The sequence below is a fragment of the Cricetulus griseus genome, chromosome 3 (assembly GCF_003668045.3).
Source record: "Cricetulus griseus strain 17A/GY chromosome 3, alternate assembly CriGri-PICRH-1.0, whole genome shotgun sequence".
Lineage (NCBI taxonomy): Eukaryota > Metazoa > Chordata > Mammalia > Rodentia > Cricetidae > Cricetulus > Cricetulus griseus.
Window position 1 is genome coordinate 58,887,803 of NC_048596.1, and position 16,820 is coordinate 58,904,622.

Here is a 16,820-nt window from a genome sequence, read left to right on the forward strand (position 1 = left end):
AATGAAGGTTGAAATGCAACAGTGGAGGCAAACCTCAGTTTTAGAGAGTAGGAGACTGTGAGTCCTTAGTGGTAGGGTGGGGGATTCCTTTTGGAATCAGTAATTCTGGTGTCTTGGAACCCCTTCCCCACATCAGCATGTGCAGGATAAAAGGAATTGTGAACTTTGTCACCCTTTGGGGTTGTCCTGGCACCCTTTACCTGCTGGACAGTGGCTGCCATTGTCTCAATAGGAGAAGTTTGGGGGACTTTGTTCCAGAGCTGAGCAGTTTACCAAGGGTTGCCAGAAGGCCAGTAAACATGTGCCCAGTGTTCTCTGAAATCTGAGCAGGAGTCCCGCAGGGCTTGGCAGGGCTTCTGGAGACTAGTGTTATCAAAGGCTTGTGCACCAAAGCTGAAGACAGCTCCTCCCTCCCCTGCGGGCCTGAGGCTGAGCTGCTCTGCCAGGCCTGCATGCGGCTACTGCTGCTGCTGCAGCCACCACCACCACCACCCAGGGATGCCCTGGGGATGCCCTGGAATTTAGCTCAGGGTTCAAATCCAGTCTCTTTCAGCTGAATGGCACCCTCACATCAGCCTCCAGTCCCCGGGGAAGAAGCAGGACCCTTGCAATAGGCAGAGGTAGGGAGGCTGCCTGTAAAACCCTGCACCCTAGCTTTCTCATGATGAGAGTTTCTTCCCTCAACCCCCTGATCTAGGGGACAGTGAAGCATGACCATAACCAAGGCTAGCCCTTTCCTCACCAGCTGAGAGTTGGGGCCCTGACTCGAGCCCTGAAGCTGACTTTTGGGAAGAAGGCCCTGATTCAGCCGTCATCTTGCTCTGAGGTCCAAAGGACCCTTCTGCTTCCTGAAGTCTGAGTCTCACAGGCCAGATATGCCAAGGATAGCACCTGACCTAGATTGTGTGATAAGGAGAAAGTCAAGGGTGCAAATGCATGGAAATTTAGTGACATGGTACACAGAACAGACACATACAGGCTGGGGAGGATCTTCCTCAAATCAGAGTCAGCAAGTCTGGCTGCCAGGCCCTTGGGATCCAAAGGAGTGGTGGAGTTGGGTAAGGGAGAACTGGCTTTCTGGCACAGCCCATTTGCCCCCAGGCTCATTGGACCAACAAGGCTAGGCTCTGTTAGGGAGTGTCCAGAAGAAAGCCAAGAAAAGGAGGGAGGGGTCCCTGCCTGCTTGGAAATTAATTCCACCCACTCAATGAGTTTCTTTTTTCTTTCCTTTTTTTTTTTTTAATTCTTATCTACACTTAAGATCCACTTCAAACTGAAAATTCCTGACATGCAGAACTGAGTTGTGCCAGGGGTCGGAGGTGGGGTTTGGGCTAGGAAGGGAGGATCTTGGCATGGGCAGGGCTTATCCAGGAGACAGGGCTTTGGAGAAGGACTCAGGGTTCAGAGAGCCCAGGTTCCAGGAGACCAGAAAGAGTAAGGGCTCAGACAGCCCTGGACCTCTCTGGAAAGGGTCCCAGAGAAGAGGGCAGAAAACCAAGGTTCTTGTGCACAGGTTGGGGAACTTGAGAGTAGGGTGAAGAGGACCTACTGAGACCCTACCCCTGCATGGTGAGGTCAGGGTCCTGAGGGACGGAGGACTGTCGGGGGTCTTCTATGGTGAAGGGAGTCCATTGGGACTTATCTGGAGCTGGAGGTTCAGTTGGGGACAAGTGTCCAAGAGGGACTGAGAATTGGGGGAGACATGGAGCTGAGACATTGAGAACAGTATTGCTTAGGGCAAGTAATGGGTAGGGACCGAGAGCACTGTCAGATGACTGGAACCCAGGATGGGAGTTTGGAGGCTATGAGCAGATAGAGGCTGAGCTCCAAGGAGACTGGTGTAGGGGTCTCTGAGAGGGACCAGGGTTCAGAGCTTTTGCAGTAGCCTACTTGGCCCTGAGGGCAGTGAGGAGCTTACTGTGCAGGGACAGGCCAGCCTATTATGGGTCTGATTCTCTTTTCAAGCTGGGTTTATGATGAATAGGAGTAACACAAATGAACCAGGCTTTGGTGGGATCAGACTTGGGAGACAAGAACTGCAATCCAATGGGGCTGAGCTCCAGTCGGGGACCCAGGGGCAGGGAGGAGTGCTCTGAAGATTGTTGGTGAAGAGCAAGGACTTGGTGGGCTCAGGAAGAAAAAAGCCCTAGACTTGGGGACTTGAGAGACAGGATTGAACAAAGATGAGTATTCCATTGGAGTTTGGTGTGTTGCATCCCATTTGGGTAGGAACTGTGATCTACCATCTGGAGGCTTCAAGGTACCCAGAGACTCCAAAAGGAAACCCTATTAGGGATGGGGACTGGACCAGCTCAGACAGGGGCTTAACTAGTAGTAAAGATGGAACCCTGCTGGGAAGGATCAAGGAAGAGGTGGGTGGGAGCTTGGAAAACCGGTATTAGGACAGGGCCTCATGGAGAAAGGGCAATGATTACTATAGGGACTGAGGGTGGCAGGTGGGACTCAACAGGGCAAAGGGAGAGATTCGAGGTAAAAGGGTTCTGAAGGCACAGGTCTTGGAGCTAGTAAGTCTCAGTGGGAGAAATACAGGGAGAGGGAATCAGCCTTGGGACCAAGGTGGAGTGCTCAACAGACAGACTTTGCCAGGACCTGAGGACCGGCGAGAGACTGAGGACAGGTGGGCTGGGGTAACAGCTCTGTAGTCGGTGGATATGGGAACCACCCAGCTCATGGGTTGCCGGGGTCCCAGCTTTGCCCAACTCGCGACTCCCCGGGGTCCTGGCTTCATTGCTCGCGGGCCCTCTCCCTCCCTAGGGAGGAGGCGGAGGTGTCTGCGACGCCGCCGTGAGTCAGGCTCTGGCTGCAGCCACGGCCGGCCTGGCGCTGCGGAGCGCGCGCGGGCAGCGGGGGAGGCAGCGGCGCCAGCCCCGCTCGCTCCCCGCCCCCAAGGTTGGGCCGCTGGGACGCGATCAGCGGACAGACAGCGGTCCGGGACAGCGGAAGGACGAGCGCTCCGAGGCGCAGGGGTCTGGCCCACTCGCCGCCGAGTCGCCAGTAGGTGAGCGGTCCTGGTGTCTGCTGCAGCCCGGGGTCAGACTAGGGGCCACCTAGCCCGGCTGTAGCCCCCTACTGTCTCCTCACGGGTGTCAGGTGCGCCCAGTGGCTCAGGGCTCCAGCGCCTAGCTCTCTCTTGAAAGTGTCCATTTCACTGAGTGTCATTGTGGGTCTGTTGGTGGCACGGGGGCAGGGGAAGGTGAGTGGATCCGTGTGACGGTGTGTGCTCTTAGGGTACCAAGTGCCGCTTTCTGCGGGGTTTGGGGGGGGGGCGATGCGCGCGAGTTTGGAGCCCGGCACCTGCGCGTATCCTTCGGAGATGTGTCTGAGCATGTGGGGTGGTGTGTGTAGTGCTGCGTGTCTTGGTGGGCAGTTGTTTACCTGGCGCATCTGGGCGCGAGGGTGTGCTGGGACTGTACAGCGAGTGATGATGTTTGTGGTCCGCCTTGGTGTGTATGTGCTTCAGCAAGAGCTGTTCATTCTGCCAGTCGGTAACTAGAGCAGTGTCACTGTAGGTCTGAAAGCCGAATGCAAATGCACGGGGATGCAGGGGTGCTCAGCTTTTTCGCAACAGGGTGTCAGTCAGGGTGCTGAGGGGGTGTTGTTGTGTGTGTCAGTGGATGCAGATGGCAAAGCGATGAAAAGCTCCTATGTGCTTGCCAGGGCTACTGCGAATGGCTTTGGTATTGGCCGTGGCCGGCTGGGTGGGGGAGGCAGGTGGCAGGCAGGCTGGCAGCTGGCAAGCTCACAGGGATTTCCATATCCCGAAGGCCATTTATGGGGCTGCAGGGAAGATGCTGTAAGGCTCCAGGGTAGGTGCTACTGGGCGCTCAGGACCCAGCTTCTCCTCACTCTGTCCCTCCCACCAGGCCCAGGGCCCCAGCCAGTGCCCAGCCCTGCTGGGAGCCCCGGCCAGCACCACGGACGGCACCCAGGAAGCCCGAGTCCCCCTGGACGGGGCCTTCTGGATTCCCAGGCCACCAGCAGGTTCACCCAAGGGCTGCTTCACCTGTGTGTCCAAGCCTCCTGCCCTGCAGGCTGCAGCAGCCCCGGCCCCTGAGCCTTCGGCCTCGCCCCCCATGGCACCCACTCTGTTCCCCATGGAATCTAAAAGCAGCAAGACTGACAGCGTTCGGGCATCAGGTGTCCCCCAGGCTTGCAAGCACTTAGCTGAGAAGAAGACCATGACGAACCCCACAACAGTCATCGAGGTCTACCCGGACACCACGGAGGTGAACGACTACTATCTGTGGTCCATCTTCAACTTCGTCTACCTCAACTTCTGCTGCCTGGGCTTCATTGCTCTGGCCTACTCCCTCAAAGTGAGCCTGGGTGGGGGATGGGGCAGGGATAATGGGGCTGGCAGGATGGAATGTCATTTAGTGGAGTCCAGGGCAGAGCATGCAAGCCCAGCCAGGAGATCTGTTATGGATTCAGAGAGGTAAGGCTGCTGGCCAGGTCTGGACTTGCAGCAAAGGGCCACTTCCCTTTCCTAAACCGAGAAAGCTTGATCCAGTTTGGGGAGTGGGGTAGGGTTGTCTGTTCTGTACAACTAGCTTAGTTACGCCACTGGGAGCAGGCCCTCAGAGCTCAAGATCCTGTCCTCTGGCCAGGAGACATGGGAGTCAACATGGCTAGTAGCCACACCTAGGTAAATGGGATGGAGGCTGCATGGAGCCAGGGGACTTGAAATCCTGTGGCTATGAAAAGCAGAGGGGTAGTCTCAGGGCCCTTGCAGAACCTCTATGTCAGCCCCTCCCTGGGGGATCTGTTACCAGGCACTTTGCTTGCCCAGCCAGGTGTGTGATAGAAGGCCAAAGCCTGGCCTAGAGAAATATTAGAAAACTCATCTTATCCCCCACCTACTCTGAACCCCACTGTGGCTACAACTTCCAGGACCACCTCCCCTTTGCACTGTGAGTCAGTGACTGGAAACAGAACAGCATAGCAAGCATGTGGGACCCCTCAACCACTCCTACCCCTACCATTTCCCATGGCAAAGTGAAGGAAATGAACACAACTAATGGGGCTGGGGAAAGCTGGGATCATAGATGGCTCTAGAGTGGCTCAGCCCTTGTGTCCCAGGTAAGGACTGAGCATCCTTGGACTGTTAGAGCCTCACCAGCAGGGTGCGGGAATGGTGCCTGGGTGCCTTCCTCCCATCCTGCATCTCCGGAAGGAAGGCCTTGGCTCACATTTATTTACACAGACCTCACTTCCTGAGCCCAGACTTGAATGGCCCAAGCCAGATGCAGTCCCGAGATTGCAGCTGCCCAGCAAGGAGGGGTGCCAGGGGCTGGGAGAGCAGCAGGGTGCTGTAGGGATTAAAAAGTGAGGGCAAGACTGACCCAAGAGGAAGGATGCCCCGGCGGCTCGGCCCACAATTCATCTGCAGACATGAGCCCCACCCTGTCCTGCATCACATGACAAGCCACCAGGTTCTCCCCTCCTCTTCGTGACTCATGCTCAGTGTACCACACCATCTTCATGCCTTCATTTCCAGGCCTGGGTTCCTCACCTCAAGCTGTGCCACACAAGAGTTGTGTACACGAGTGATCACGTCTGTGAGAGCATGTGATTGCATGTGTGTGTGCACATGTGCTCACATGTGTGTAATTTACTGTGTGTGGAGAGTATGAGTGGGTACGTTTGAGTGTGTTGCGTGGGTGGGTTTGTTTATATGGATGTGAGTGTGGACACTTGAGCATATGTCTGAGTGTCATTATATGCGTGTAATCATGTGCATACATGTATGTATGTGTGTGAGCAAATGCAACTGTGTGCCAGTATGCATGAATGTATATAGAAATGTATGTCCAATTACATGTGAGTGGTACCAGCATAATCACATGCCTATATCTGTTTAAGTGTATATCATGAGTGGACACATGTATGAGTATAATATGTGTGCATACAAGTATTTGTGAGTCAATATGTGTTTGCACACGTGTGTGTGTGTGTGTGTGTGTGTGTGTGTGTGTGTGTGTGTGTGCCTACTTGTGCTGAGAGGCAGAATGAGAAGGGAACCTAGAGACTCAGGATGTCTTAAGGCTAGCTCGGCTCTGTTCTCTGGGGCAGTGCCAGGCAGAGGGCACAATTGCCAGATTGTTAGTGGAACGTAGCTTCCCCTGGTGCCCTCTTTCCCTGCACTGTCTACAGCCCGGGGATTTGGACATGGCTGCCTGGGCTCAGGTCCGGGAGTTGTCCCCTCCTCCCCTGGCTCAGGCTGTGTCCGGCTGGCTGGGCAGGGTAGCCCATCTGGTGTGGGTTGTAGGTAGGTCAGGCATTTCTGGATGGTCATGGGTTTGTACTGGGATGTGAGGTTGACACTTTGGAGAGGAGAGAAGGCTTACTGTCTCTCCTTTGTTTTGTTCCCTGGGGTCTTCCAAGGGAACAGTGGACAGGTCTTGGGGCTTCTTGGAGGGATGTGCAGGGTCAGCACAGACCAGGCTAACTCTGACCTGATGCCTGGAAATCAGTCCACCTGTGTATCTAGCTGCAGCCTCCTGATCAGCTGCACCTGCCACTCATGCAGCCCAATACAAGCATGTCCAAGGACAGCAGGTGGACCAGAGGTCAGGAGGACTTGGCTGGTTTTTCATCCATCTTTCCTTGTTGAGCCCTAACCCTCATTTGCTCACAAAAGAGACAACACTGTTCAAGCCATCATGTGATCAGATGGGCTGGCAGGCTGGTGTGAGATAATGGCATTTTTGCCTGCCCTGTCTGTCAATCTCCCATCAGGCCACCATCCATTCTTCCAACCACATGGGTCAGGTCAGCTCCATGCAGACTGCTCTGTGTCTAGGGAAGAACAAGATACAGTAAATCAAGTCTCCATACACTGCCTCATAAAAACATAGTCCCACTGTTAGCTGCACCCAATTTTGGTATTCAAGCCCCTTCAAGGTCCCTCATCACCCCTTTCCTGGGGAAATATTAAGCTGTGTGCACACACTGACTCGCAGGTATCCCCTCTCTCTGCAGGGTCTCTCCTACAGACCCTCTAAGGCCTTCCTTCCCTGGTCACATCTGCCTGAGCCACCCTCAGGACCACCCTTCCAGTATCCAAAGCATGGTGACCATCAAGGGGGAAGTCTAAGGATATTATTTGGTTGAACAGAGGATGTTACCAGAGGGGACATATAACCCAGTGTCTTAGAATAGGAAAACATCACACTGAGATTGGGGCCAGCTTCTGGGAGGAGGTATCATTTTCCATGGGCCTTGAAGGATGGGTAAGAGGAAAGTTTTATCTGGAGAAAGGAGCAGACACTAATCAGGGAAATCCTCTGTGGGAAGTGGAAGTATGAAGGGCAGGAGAGGGAGTGCAGGGCAGCCAGCATGTGGCTGATGCTTGATCTGAGCCCAGGCGGCTTGGGGACCGCCTGAGACAGGAAAGCCTGAAAGAATAGGTTAGGATGGTAGATTCTGGTTGGGTTTGGTATGTATGTATCTGTCCATCTCATCCTTTCTAAATATCAGTGTTATCAGCCCATCTATCCACTCATTCATCCACCCACCCATCCATCCGTCTACCTAGCCATAGCATACCCATTCAGCTACTCATTCATCCACCCATCTACTCATCCATCATCCTTCTATTCATGAACCCACACACCCACTAATTCAGCTGTTCATCCTCCCACTTATCCATCCCATCTGTCTACCCATCCATCTGTCTACACCACACCCATTTGTGCATTCATCTACCCGTGTACTATCCATCTATCCACATCACACTCATTCATATCTAGCTATTCATTTATCTGTTTACCCAATCATCTGCCCATGCATGCACTCATCCATTCACCCACTCACCCATCCATCCACCCACCCAGCAGTCACCTGTCCATCCACCCATTTAACCCATCTACTCACCTACCCCACTATTCATCCGTCCACTCTTCTGCTCATCCACACACTCATCCATCCACCCATCAGCCTGTCGACTCATCCATGGCCCAACCATCCACTCATCTCTCACCCATCTACCACACTCTACCCATCCTCCTACACGCTCATCTGCACATCTGCCTATCTGTTCATCTGCCCACTCTACTATTTATCCACTCATCCCTCTACACACTCACAGCCCATCCCTACACCTTTCCATCATTCACTCACCCATGTATACAGTCATCTGGCCATCCACTCACTGTTAGACAGTAGAGTGACATTTCAGGCAACAACAGGTCACATATATAAGACCTCATCACCTAGTAGTGTCATAGTTGATTTGTGTACATCCTCTGTGATGTTAACAGATGATGAGGCCTTCTGGAGTCTCTCAGATACCCCTCATTAAGTGATCCATGGCTATGTCAATCTATTCTCCACTCTGTTCACTACATCCAGACAGCATCAGCCTTCTACCCACCTGTTGACACACAATCATTTGTACTTCTGACTCTGTCCTCTACTGTCTCATTCCATCCTTACCAACCTTAACAGTGGCCCGCTAAACTATCTCCCTAAGGTCATTTTCTCATAACACTACCACTTCACTCACCAGCACTGCTGTCCCTCTGTCCATGCTTTGCCACATCCTCCCCCTTTCCATCACTCCTCCATACCAAGTAGCCATGCGTGCATTTTGTCACTCACCCTCTCATTTGCATTCTTCTACCTTCAGTTCATCCACCCATCTATCAGTTTTTCTTGTATTTTCTACCCATGCATCCATTTATCCGCATTAACTTTCTCTCCTCTTTTGTAGTTCTACTTCAGTTTCACTGTCTGAACTCATCAATCCATCCATCCATCCATCTATCCATCCATCCATCCATCCATCCATCCATCCATCTTCTCCTCGTTCCAACCTTCATAACCTTTGCTCCCCTCTTCCTGTGTAGAATTTTCCTCTGGCATCCATATATCAACATTCAAACCCATCAGCCTCCAACATCTGTCTCTTCTCCAGCTTTATGTCCACCCAAATGTCTACTCTCTTATTTCCTCTTCACTCCCTCCTATCCCCCACCTTCTCTGTCTGTCTCATCTGTCTGTCTGTCTGTCTGTCTGTCTGTCTGTCTGTCTGTCTGTCTGTGTGGCTGTGAGTGTACCTGCACATCCTCCCTTGCCTAACCGCACACCTCATGCTTCAGCCGTGTGCTCATCTGCTGTCCCCTCTGCTCCTTCACTGTTCCGGCCTCTCTTATTTTTAGACCCTGGCACACCGTGTCAGATTTGGTGGTGCATACCTAAAATCCTAACATTTGAGAGTCAGAGGCAGGAGGAGTTAGGGTTCAAGGCCAGCCTCAGTTACTTAGTAAGACCTTGTCTTTTAAAAAAAGATTTAAAAAAAGAAGGAAGGAAGGAAGAAAATGGAAAGAAAAAACCACAAGCATAAACATAAATCCTACTAATGGTTCATCCAATAACCTACTGATTCATTTTCCTACTTTCCATTTTCCATATTTTGTCTTTCATCTATGTACTGCCCCATGTGTTTCCACCCTTCCTCCTCCCACTGTCACCCTTCCACTCCATACAGGTTACAAGGTCATCTGCCTCTTCTGCCCTCTGGTCACCCACACACCTACCATGTACTTTCTTCCTCCTCTGCCTCTTTCTCATTCTCTTCTGTCTATGAACTTGCCCTATGTCTGCATTTTTTTTTATCCATCTCCCTTCACTTCTGTGTCTGTGTTGGGTGTGTGTGTATTCATATCTATGTATGGGGTGTGTGTACATATTTGTATGTGTGCCATAGCACATGTGTATAAGCAAGCATGCATGTGGAGGTCAGAAGTCAGCCTCGTGTCATTCTTCATAATCCATCCACTTTTATAAACACACACACACACACACACACACACACACACACACTTTTGTATGTGCATGAATACACACTCATGTGTATTGTATGGAGGTCAAAGGACAACTTATGGGCGTTTACTCTGTCTTTCCACCATGTGGATCTCAGAGATTGAATTCATGGTGTTCAGCTTGATAGCGGTACCTTTACCCACTGAGCCATCTTCTCAGACTCCCACTTTGTCTTCTGGGACAAAGTCTCTCACTGGGACCAGGGACTCAACAGTTAAGTTAGACTGGATAGCCATCAAACTCTAGAGATCTTCCTGTCTTTGCTTCACCAGTGGTGAGCTAATAGTCATGTGCCTGAATTTTGAAAAATAGGTTTTTAGATTTATTGATTTTGTTTTATGCGCATGTGTATTTTGCCTGCATGTATGTATGTGTACCACATGCAAGCCTGGTACCCAAGGCGGTTAGAAGAGGCTGTCAGATGCCCTGGGACTGGAGTTACAGACGGTTGGGAACCACCTTTTAGGTGCTGGGAGCTGAACCAGGGTTCTCTGCAAGAGTAACAAGTGCTCTGAGTCATTTCCCCAGCCCCTCCCTGGATTTTGATGTCAAACACAGGATCCTCAGATCAAATGCAGGTCTTCTTGCTTGTTTGGTAAACATTTTACATGAATTGAGCCATTCCCCAACACACCCCCCATCTTTCTTCATCTTGAGGCTTATGTCTACCTTCCTCTTTCTCTTCCTCTCTTTCACCCTCTCCTGTGATGTCACCATCACGGCCACTCAGTAAACTGTCTAGATCACCATGTAGTCATGGGTTCTTCAGAATGCTCCAACTTCTCCCACTACCCTGTTCACTTGCCATGCAGCAAATAACTGCCCAGTGTATGAGGAGTGACTGACTGGCCACACAGCCCCTGACCACAGAAGCCTTCCCTCTGGCAGGGAACTCAGACCATCAGAAAACTCACTGTCATCTCTGAATACTGAGGAGAGTGGCTGGAATTGTTATTTCATACAAGGTGGGCTCAGACATAAGTCCATGTTGGTGTACTGAGTGTAAGTTATGGTGGTCCAGGCCATAGACATGTGTGTCTGAGGAAGTGTGTCACAGGATGGGGAGTAGGCCTTGTAGAAGCCCAGGGACAAAGTTCCATAGCCTGTGTAGTTGAAACGGGAGAGCAGACCAGACATGCCTGAGACACAGCCTTGTTTTCCACAGTGAGGGTTTGTCATCTACTGTGAGTGGGTTCATGTGATGAAGTTTCCACGTGGGGACAGAACATAGATTCAAAGTGATGGGGCTGGGACCCCAAATGGGAGGAGCTTCCCAGTGTTCCGGGAGGTGGGGTGGAAGGCTGCTGCCTAGCCATTCCTTTAGTATTTAGTATTCACACAGGGGATTGGTTCTACAGACACCCAAGTTTGTGGATGCCCAAATCCTTATTTAAAACATCCTAGTATTTGTTTGGATCCTACACATGCTCAGATGATTTCCACACCGTCTCCAGGTGACACACAGCCTTACTAAAAAGAGCAGTTTTTGCTCTACTGCACTGCATCACTTAGGAAGAGCAACAAGGAAAAAAAAACTGCACATGTTCAGCACAGATTCCACTTTGTTTCAAATAATTTTTGACTTGTAGTTCAGTTGAACCTACAGACAGGGAGCTTCCCATCTCAACTGGTCCATTCTTCTATCCAAGTGAAGCCTACCTCTTTCTACCCTGTCTGTTCTAAATATGCACCCCACCACTCTGCCCATATGTTTCATCATTCACTCTAAAAGCCCCGTCCATGTGCCCTCCAGCCTCTCTCCTTCCTCCTCTCACTCATGTAACCTCTGGCTACCCACCATGTCACCTCCCTTGCCCATCCCTCATGTGTCCGTGCCTGCTGGTCACAAACCCCCAATCTAAGTCACCTGCTGTGTGGAGAGTTTCCATACCGTGTGACTTCCCCACAGTTCTGCTGACTGGAACTTCACAAGGCTTCAGCATGGTCAGGCTCCCTCAGGTCTCTATGCTTCTGGGCTGTAGGCTAGTCACATCCCTCACATGGTGGAAGGGACTTCTAACTGAAGGCTTACCTCAAAGGCCCCGCCTCTTACCATCGCTGGGGCCCAGAACCTTCATTGTATAAGTTGGTGGCATGCATATCCAGAGCTCAGCACTTCCCGCCCATTTGGTCCCCATCAGCCTCCCTTTCCTTTCCTCTTTCCTATTCCTTCAGCACTGGAGGATGAGACCCTCTGATTTGCCCACCCAGGATCTGTCCTTCCCCCCTTCCATTCATGAATTCATCTATTAGATCACAAACATTCACCAAAAGGCCGCCCATTCGTCCACCCACTCACCTGCCCATCTCATCTAATGCCCTTATCTTCTTCCCCTACTTGCTTTGATCGGCTCATCCAACTTCCCACATTTCTCCAGTACCTGCCTTCCATACTTTTTTCCACAACAGACATCATGTGTCATGTCTCGGGCCCACTGAGCACTGTGTATCTTTCCTGCTCTGGTTGCTTCTCCAGTGTTCTGCTCTTGCCTTACTTACCCACCTCCCTTGTTCCTCTTAGCTTTCCTCTTGCTTCTCTGCCCACTCTCCCAAGTCTTCTTATGCTCCTATTTGATTTCCTCGTCTTTGTGAGGCCAGACCCCTGCTCCCCACTCAGTGCCCGACATCATTTTATCACGTACGCACCGATGTCTTTCTCATGCTCATCTCTGCCCTTCACCTAATCCTTGAACTCCAGACTCAGCAGCATTGCTGTTCCCGGTGTCTAAGCCATTAGTCTAGAAACCAGCTCTCACCGGTGCCAAAACCTGCACTGCCAAGCTCCTTGGCCTGTACCTCCCACTTTTCCTTCTGCAACTCACTTTTAGTTTATCCTCAAGGCCACCTCATCTCAAGCCCCATCATCCACCTCGCTGAATTCAGCATTGTCAGTGCTGCACAGATCCAGAACCCATCCACCAGCCCACTTTCACTGCCACAGCTCCTGTCCATGTTATAAGACCCATGTTCCTGGTTGATGAATTGGCCCACCTCTGTCCAGGCCAGACTCTGCCTCCTTCCCATCTGACCTGATTCCTCAACCAAAGGCTCTGTTAGAGTCTGTCTGGCCTTCCCATTCTCTGAAAAGCCTTCACAAAACCCCACCATCTACTGGACAGCTTCTCTTGTTCCCTACCTGTCTGTGCTCTGACCTCCAACAGCAGCCCTGGCTGGCCTCAGCTACCCTGTCATGGGACTCTGATCCCCACAGCTGGTGTGCTTGCCCCCATGAGACCAAACCCGTCACTGATATCCCCTCAATGAAGTCTTTTTGGGGTAGCTGCTGACTGGATCTCCCAGGACACCATCGACCCCTGGCATCTTCAGATATCTCGCTAGCCTCTGTGTCTCACAGATACCCGCCTCACTTGCCCTATGCCTTGTGATTCTTCTGGTCTGTGAACCATGAGGACAGAGGCTTTTCTTTGTTCCTTGATGCATACTAGGGCACAGCTGGGCTGTGCATGGCTGCCATTACACATCCAGGATGCCAGAGCAGGCACTAAGTGAAGACTGACTGACTGATTGGTTGATGAATTTAAGAATCTGTATCCATCCCCCATTCATTAGCCAATGATATATTCTTTCAACCTGCTCTGTCTTTCTCCTCACCCATCCCACACACAATCCAAAATGTTTGTCTACCCATTCCATGCATCTAGCATACATATCAGGAATCCATCCCAAAGATACAAAATGCACTACTATACACCATTACTATTCCAAACATCTGACACACCTTCATAAACTTATCTGCCCACCTGCCCCACCCATTCAGCACACTTCTATCTAGGTGTCCATCCTAACTACAAAAACACATTACTGGTTCCCATCATCCAAGGCACCCTACACAACCAACATATTTTCTGTCTCTTCACAACACCTGCTCTACTCACCCAGAACACTCTCATATATTTATACTCTCATCTGCCTGCCAGCCCCCACAACAAGCAGCCACTCATATCTTTGACGATCCTGTTATTTCCATCTGACATATGTCCCCCTGTGTACATATGTATCCCATTCATCCAGCATATCACCAACTGTCTCTCCTGCCATCCAACACTCATCAAAACACCAGTGGCCCCACTTGTCCAAGCAACTTGGTGTGTGGTGTGTGTGTGTGTGTGTGTGTGTGTGTGTGTGTGAGAGAGAGAGAGAGAGAGAGAGAGAGAGAGAGAGAGAGAGAGAGAGAGAATTCACCTGTTCATCCACATTGCTTATTTGATATTCATTTCTGTATTTATAGCTACCTTCTAGCCTCCAGAATTGTAAAAGTATAAATATCTATTTTCTTCAAAAAAATAATAAAAAGAACAAGGGTGAGCCAAGGCACTTCTGTGTACCCTCTGCTAGTCAGCATTGTTCTAGAATCCTCTTTGTCTTCCTCATAGGAGCCTATGGGCAAAATGTTAACATGAGATTAACCATGGCCTTTCCCAACACCAAAGGCAAAAACTAGGAGCAGCAACAGGGCCCACTAACTGTATGTGGTCACCAGTGGACACCTGAAAAGGCAAAACTCAGGCCCAGAGTTTCTCTAGCACAGTTTCAGCCTGGAGGATGGGCTTTCAAGAGGAAGTAGAACAGCTGGTTTGTTAAAGAAAACACCTGGCTAATGATCACAGTGGGGTAGTTGAACTGGATATAGAATCTTACTTGCTAGAGATCCAGTGTCTACAGCAAGCATTAGTGGTGGAAAGGGTTTTGCATTATAGTTGAAAAACAAGTAGGCAAATATATAACCAAGGGAAGAGAGAATGTAAATTTCTGGAGAAAAATGATAAAACTTTATCAAATATTTCACTCAAATCCTGGGAACTAAGTAAATGGGGACACACCTCATTCTTTATGACAGAGATATTGGTTCCCTCCCAAATCACCAGAGGGCAGAGTCTCACTCCCACCTTCACTCGTTTGATTCCTCAGCAGCTCTTCCCATACTCTCTCCATCCAATTCACATACAGCACAACCTACCTTCTGAGTCACCCCTCCTTGCCCTTTGCTGGGTCTTGTCCCTTTCTCTTACCCCACCCCAGCTCTATCCTTCCTCTTCTCTGCTCCATCTGCCTACTGCTGGGTACCCATCACACACCTCCTCCTCTCCCCTGCTCCTGCCTTAGCCTTCCTCCCTCCAAAGGACAATCCCTCCTCCTAGCAGGCTTCAATTGTCCTCTGTTGTCCATGCCCCAACCCCATTCCCAGCCACCCATCTTCCCTCCCACCACAATTCCTCCTCGGGTAGCTCCTTCCCTAACTCTGGCATCAGCTAGTCCAAGTGTCTTTCTGTCCATCTTCCTTCTTTCAACCAAACCCAGTCCATGGATATAGCAATCCCCATCTTCTCACTATGCTCATCCTCCACCTTCATCTTCTGGGCTCTGCTTTCAGCTTGCATCATGTTCAGCCAGAACCCCTCCAGGTTATGTAGCACAAGGGGGCTGTCCTAAGATATGTCTGCCCTGACCAAGTAGCCTCTTAGATATGGTCAGCTCTGTCCCCATCTCCCTAGGATGTCTTGTCCACTCAGCATCCTAGTTAATGTCCAAGCCAGGCAGAACTGATCACAGCACACTGGACACACATGTCATCACATCCCACACCCACTGTCTCTGGAGTCACAATCCTATTCACCATGCACCCGCTGTCTCCAGGGTCACCTTCCTCTTTTATGCCAGATCACTTCAGACTCATTGAGCAGTTGCTTAAAATAAAACAGAAATTCCTGGGCATCCTTCACAGGGTACCAGTACTCTTTGTTCCCCATTTCCTTCTCTGTCTAGACACTATTTTCTTTACAAACCACGGAAGATGAGTTTCTTATTGACTATGTTCCCCAAACCAAGGATGGGTGCATGCAGAACAGAGGTGCTGAAACTACTCAACTCTCATTATCTCTGCTCCCCACCATCCTGACCTCCCTCCTCTGGTCTCTTCCTGCTCCTTCCTTCCTTTCTCCTCCTGCACTGACCTCTGTCTTTCTTCCTCCACTAAACTCCACCCACTGCCTCCTCTTACCTCTGCCTCTCTTCCTCCTCCTTCTGCCTCTAGGTTCGGGACAAGAAGCTCCTGAATGACCTGAATGGAGCCGTGGAAGATGCCAAGACAGCGCGGCTGTTTAACATCACCAGCTCTGCGCTGGCAGCCTCCTGCATCATCCTCATCTTCATTTTCCTGCGGTACCCCCTCACTGACTACTGAGCCCTTCAGGCAGTGGCCTTGGAGACACAGCACTGAGACTGATGGTCACTGAGATTCAGGATGCTGAGAGTGTGGGGCAGAGTGGGCTTTTACCAAGGCCCAGAGCCATGCATGGTAGCAAGGCCGCCAGAAGCTGAGTGCCCAACAAAGTGGCACACTCTTCCCAATCACCCTATCTGCCTCCTGCCCCTGTCGTGATGTCACTGAATCTCTAGGCTTCCTCTCACAATGCTGCCTGGTTGCCAGTGGCTGCCGACCCATGCACCCTACCCAGGTTCCTGCACTCCTCAGACCTAACACCCAGCAAGAAGGGCTTATGTGGGAGCTTCCAGGATGGGAGCTGCCAGCACCCAGGGCTCCCTCACTCCTGACCCCAACTTCTTCCTCCAAGCTACGACCCCTGCTCTGAGCTCTTGTGTCTGTGAACTGTCATTAAAACATGTGCCCAGCTCAGCTTTGTCTTCTGTTGGTATTCCAAGCAGTCTAGCTTGTCACTCGGAGGGTTGGGAACCTTGATCAGATGCTCCTTGAAGCCCATGACCCCTGGACCTGCACACATCTCACTCTATACAAGGCTTGCTCAGAAACCAAGTGGTCTTGGGATGGCCAGCTGTGTAGATGGTGAAATGAGGGGTGTTAGGTGGAGGGACTCCACACAGGAGTCACAGAGTTGGGCAGCCTGTATGGAGTGGAAGGGATGATGTGCAGTACCTAGAGAAAGATCCTCCAGTGATGGTGAAGTCCCGCCAGTCTCTGGGTACCCCACAGGGTG

The 16,820-nt window shown here is 51.0% G+C and overlaps 1 protein-coding gene across 1 annotated transcript; it reads left to right on the plus strand.

Moving 5' to 3' along the window:
* The first annotated feature begins 2,183 nt into the window (after positions 1-2,183).
* Ifitm10 (interferon induced transmembrane protein 10) lies at positions 2,184-16,340 on the plus strand. The gene is made up of 4 exons (XM_027409173.2): positions 2,184-2,225; positions 2,776-3,015; positions 3,885-4,337; positions 15,899-16,340. Exons 1-4 carry the CDS (start codon positions 2,184-2,186, stop codon positions 16,046-16,048), a joined length of 885 nt encoding a protein of 294 aa, XP_027264974.1. The 3' UTR covers positions 16,049-16,340.
* Positions 16,341-16,820: the final 480 nt, after the last annotated feature.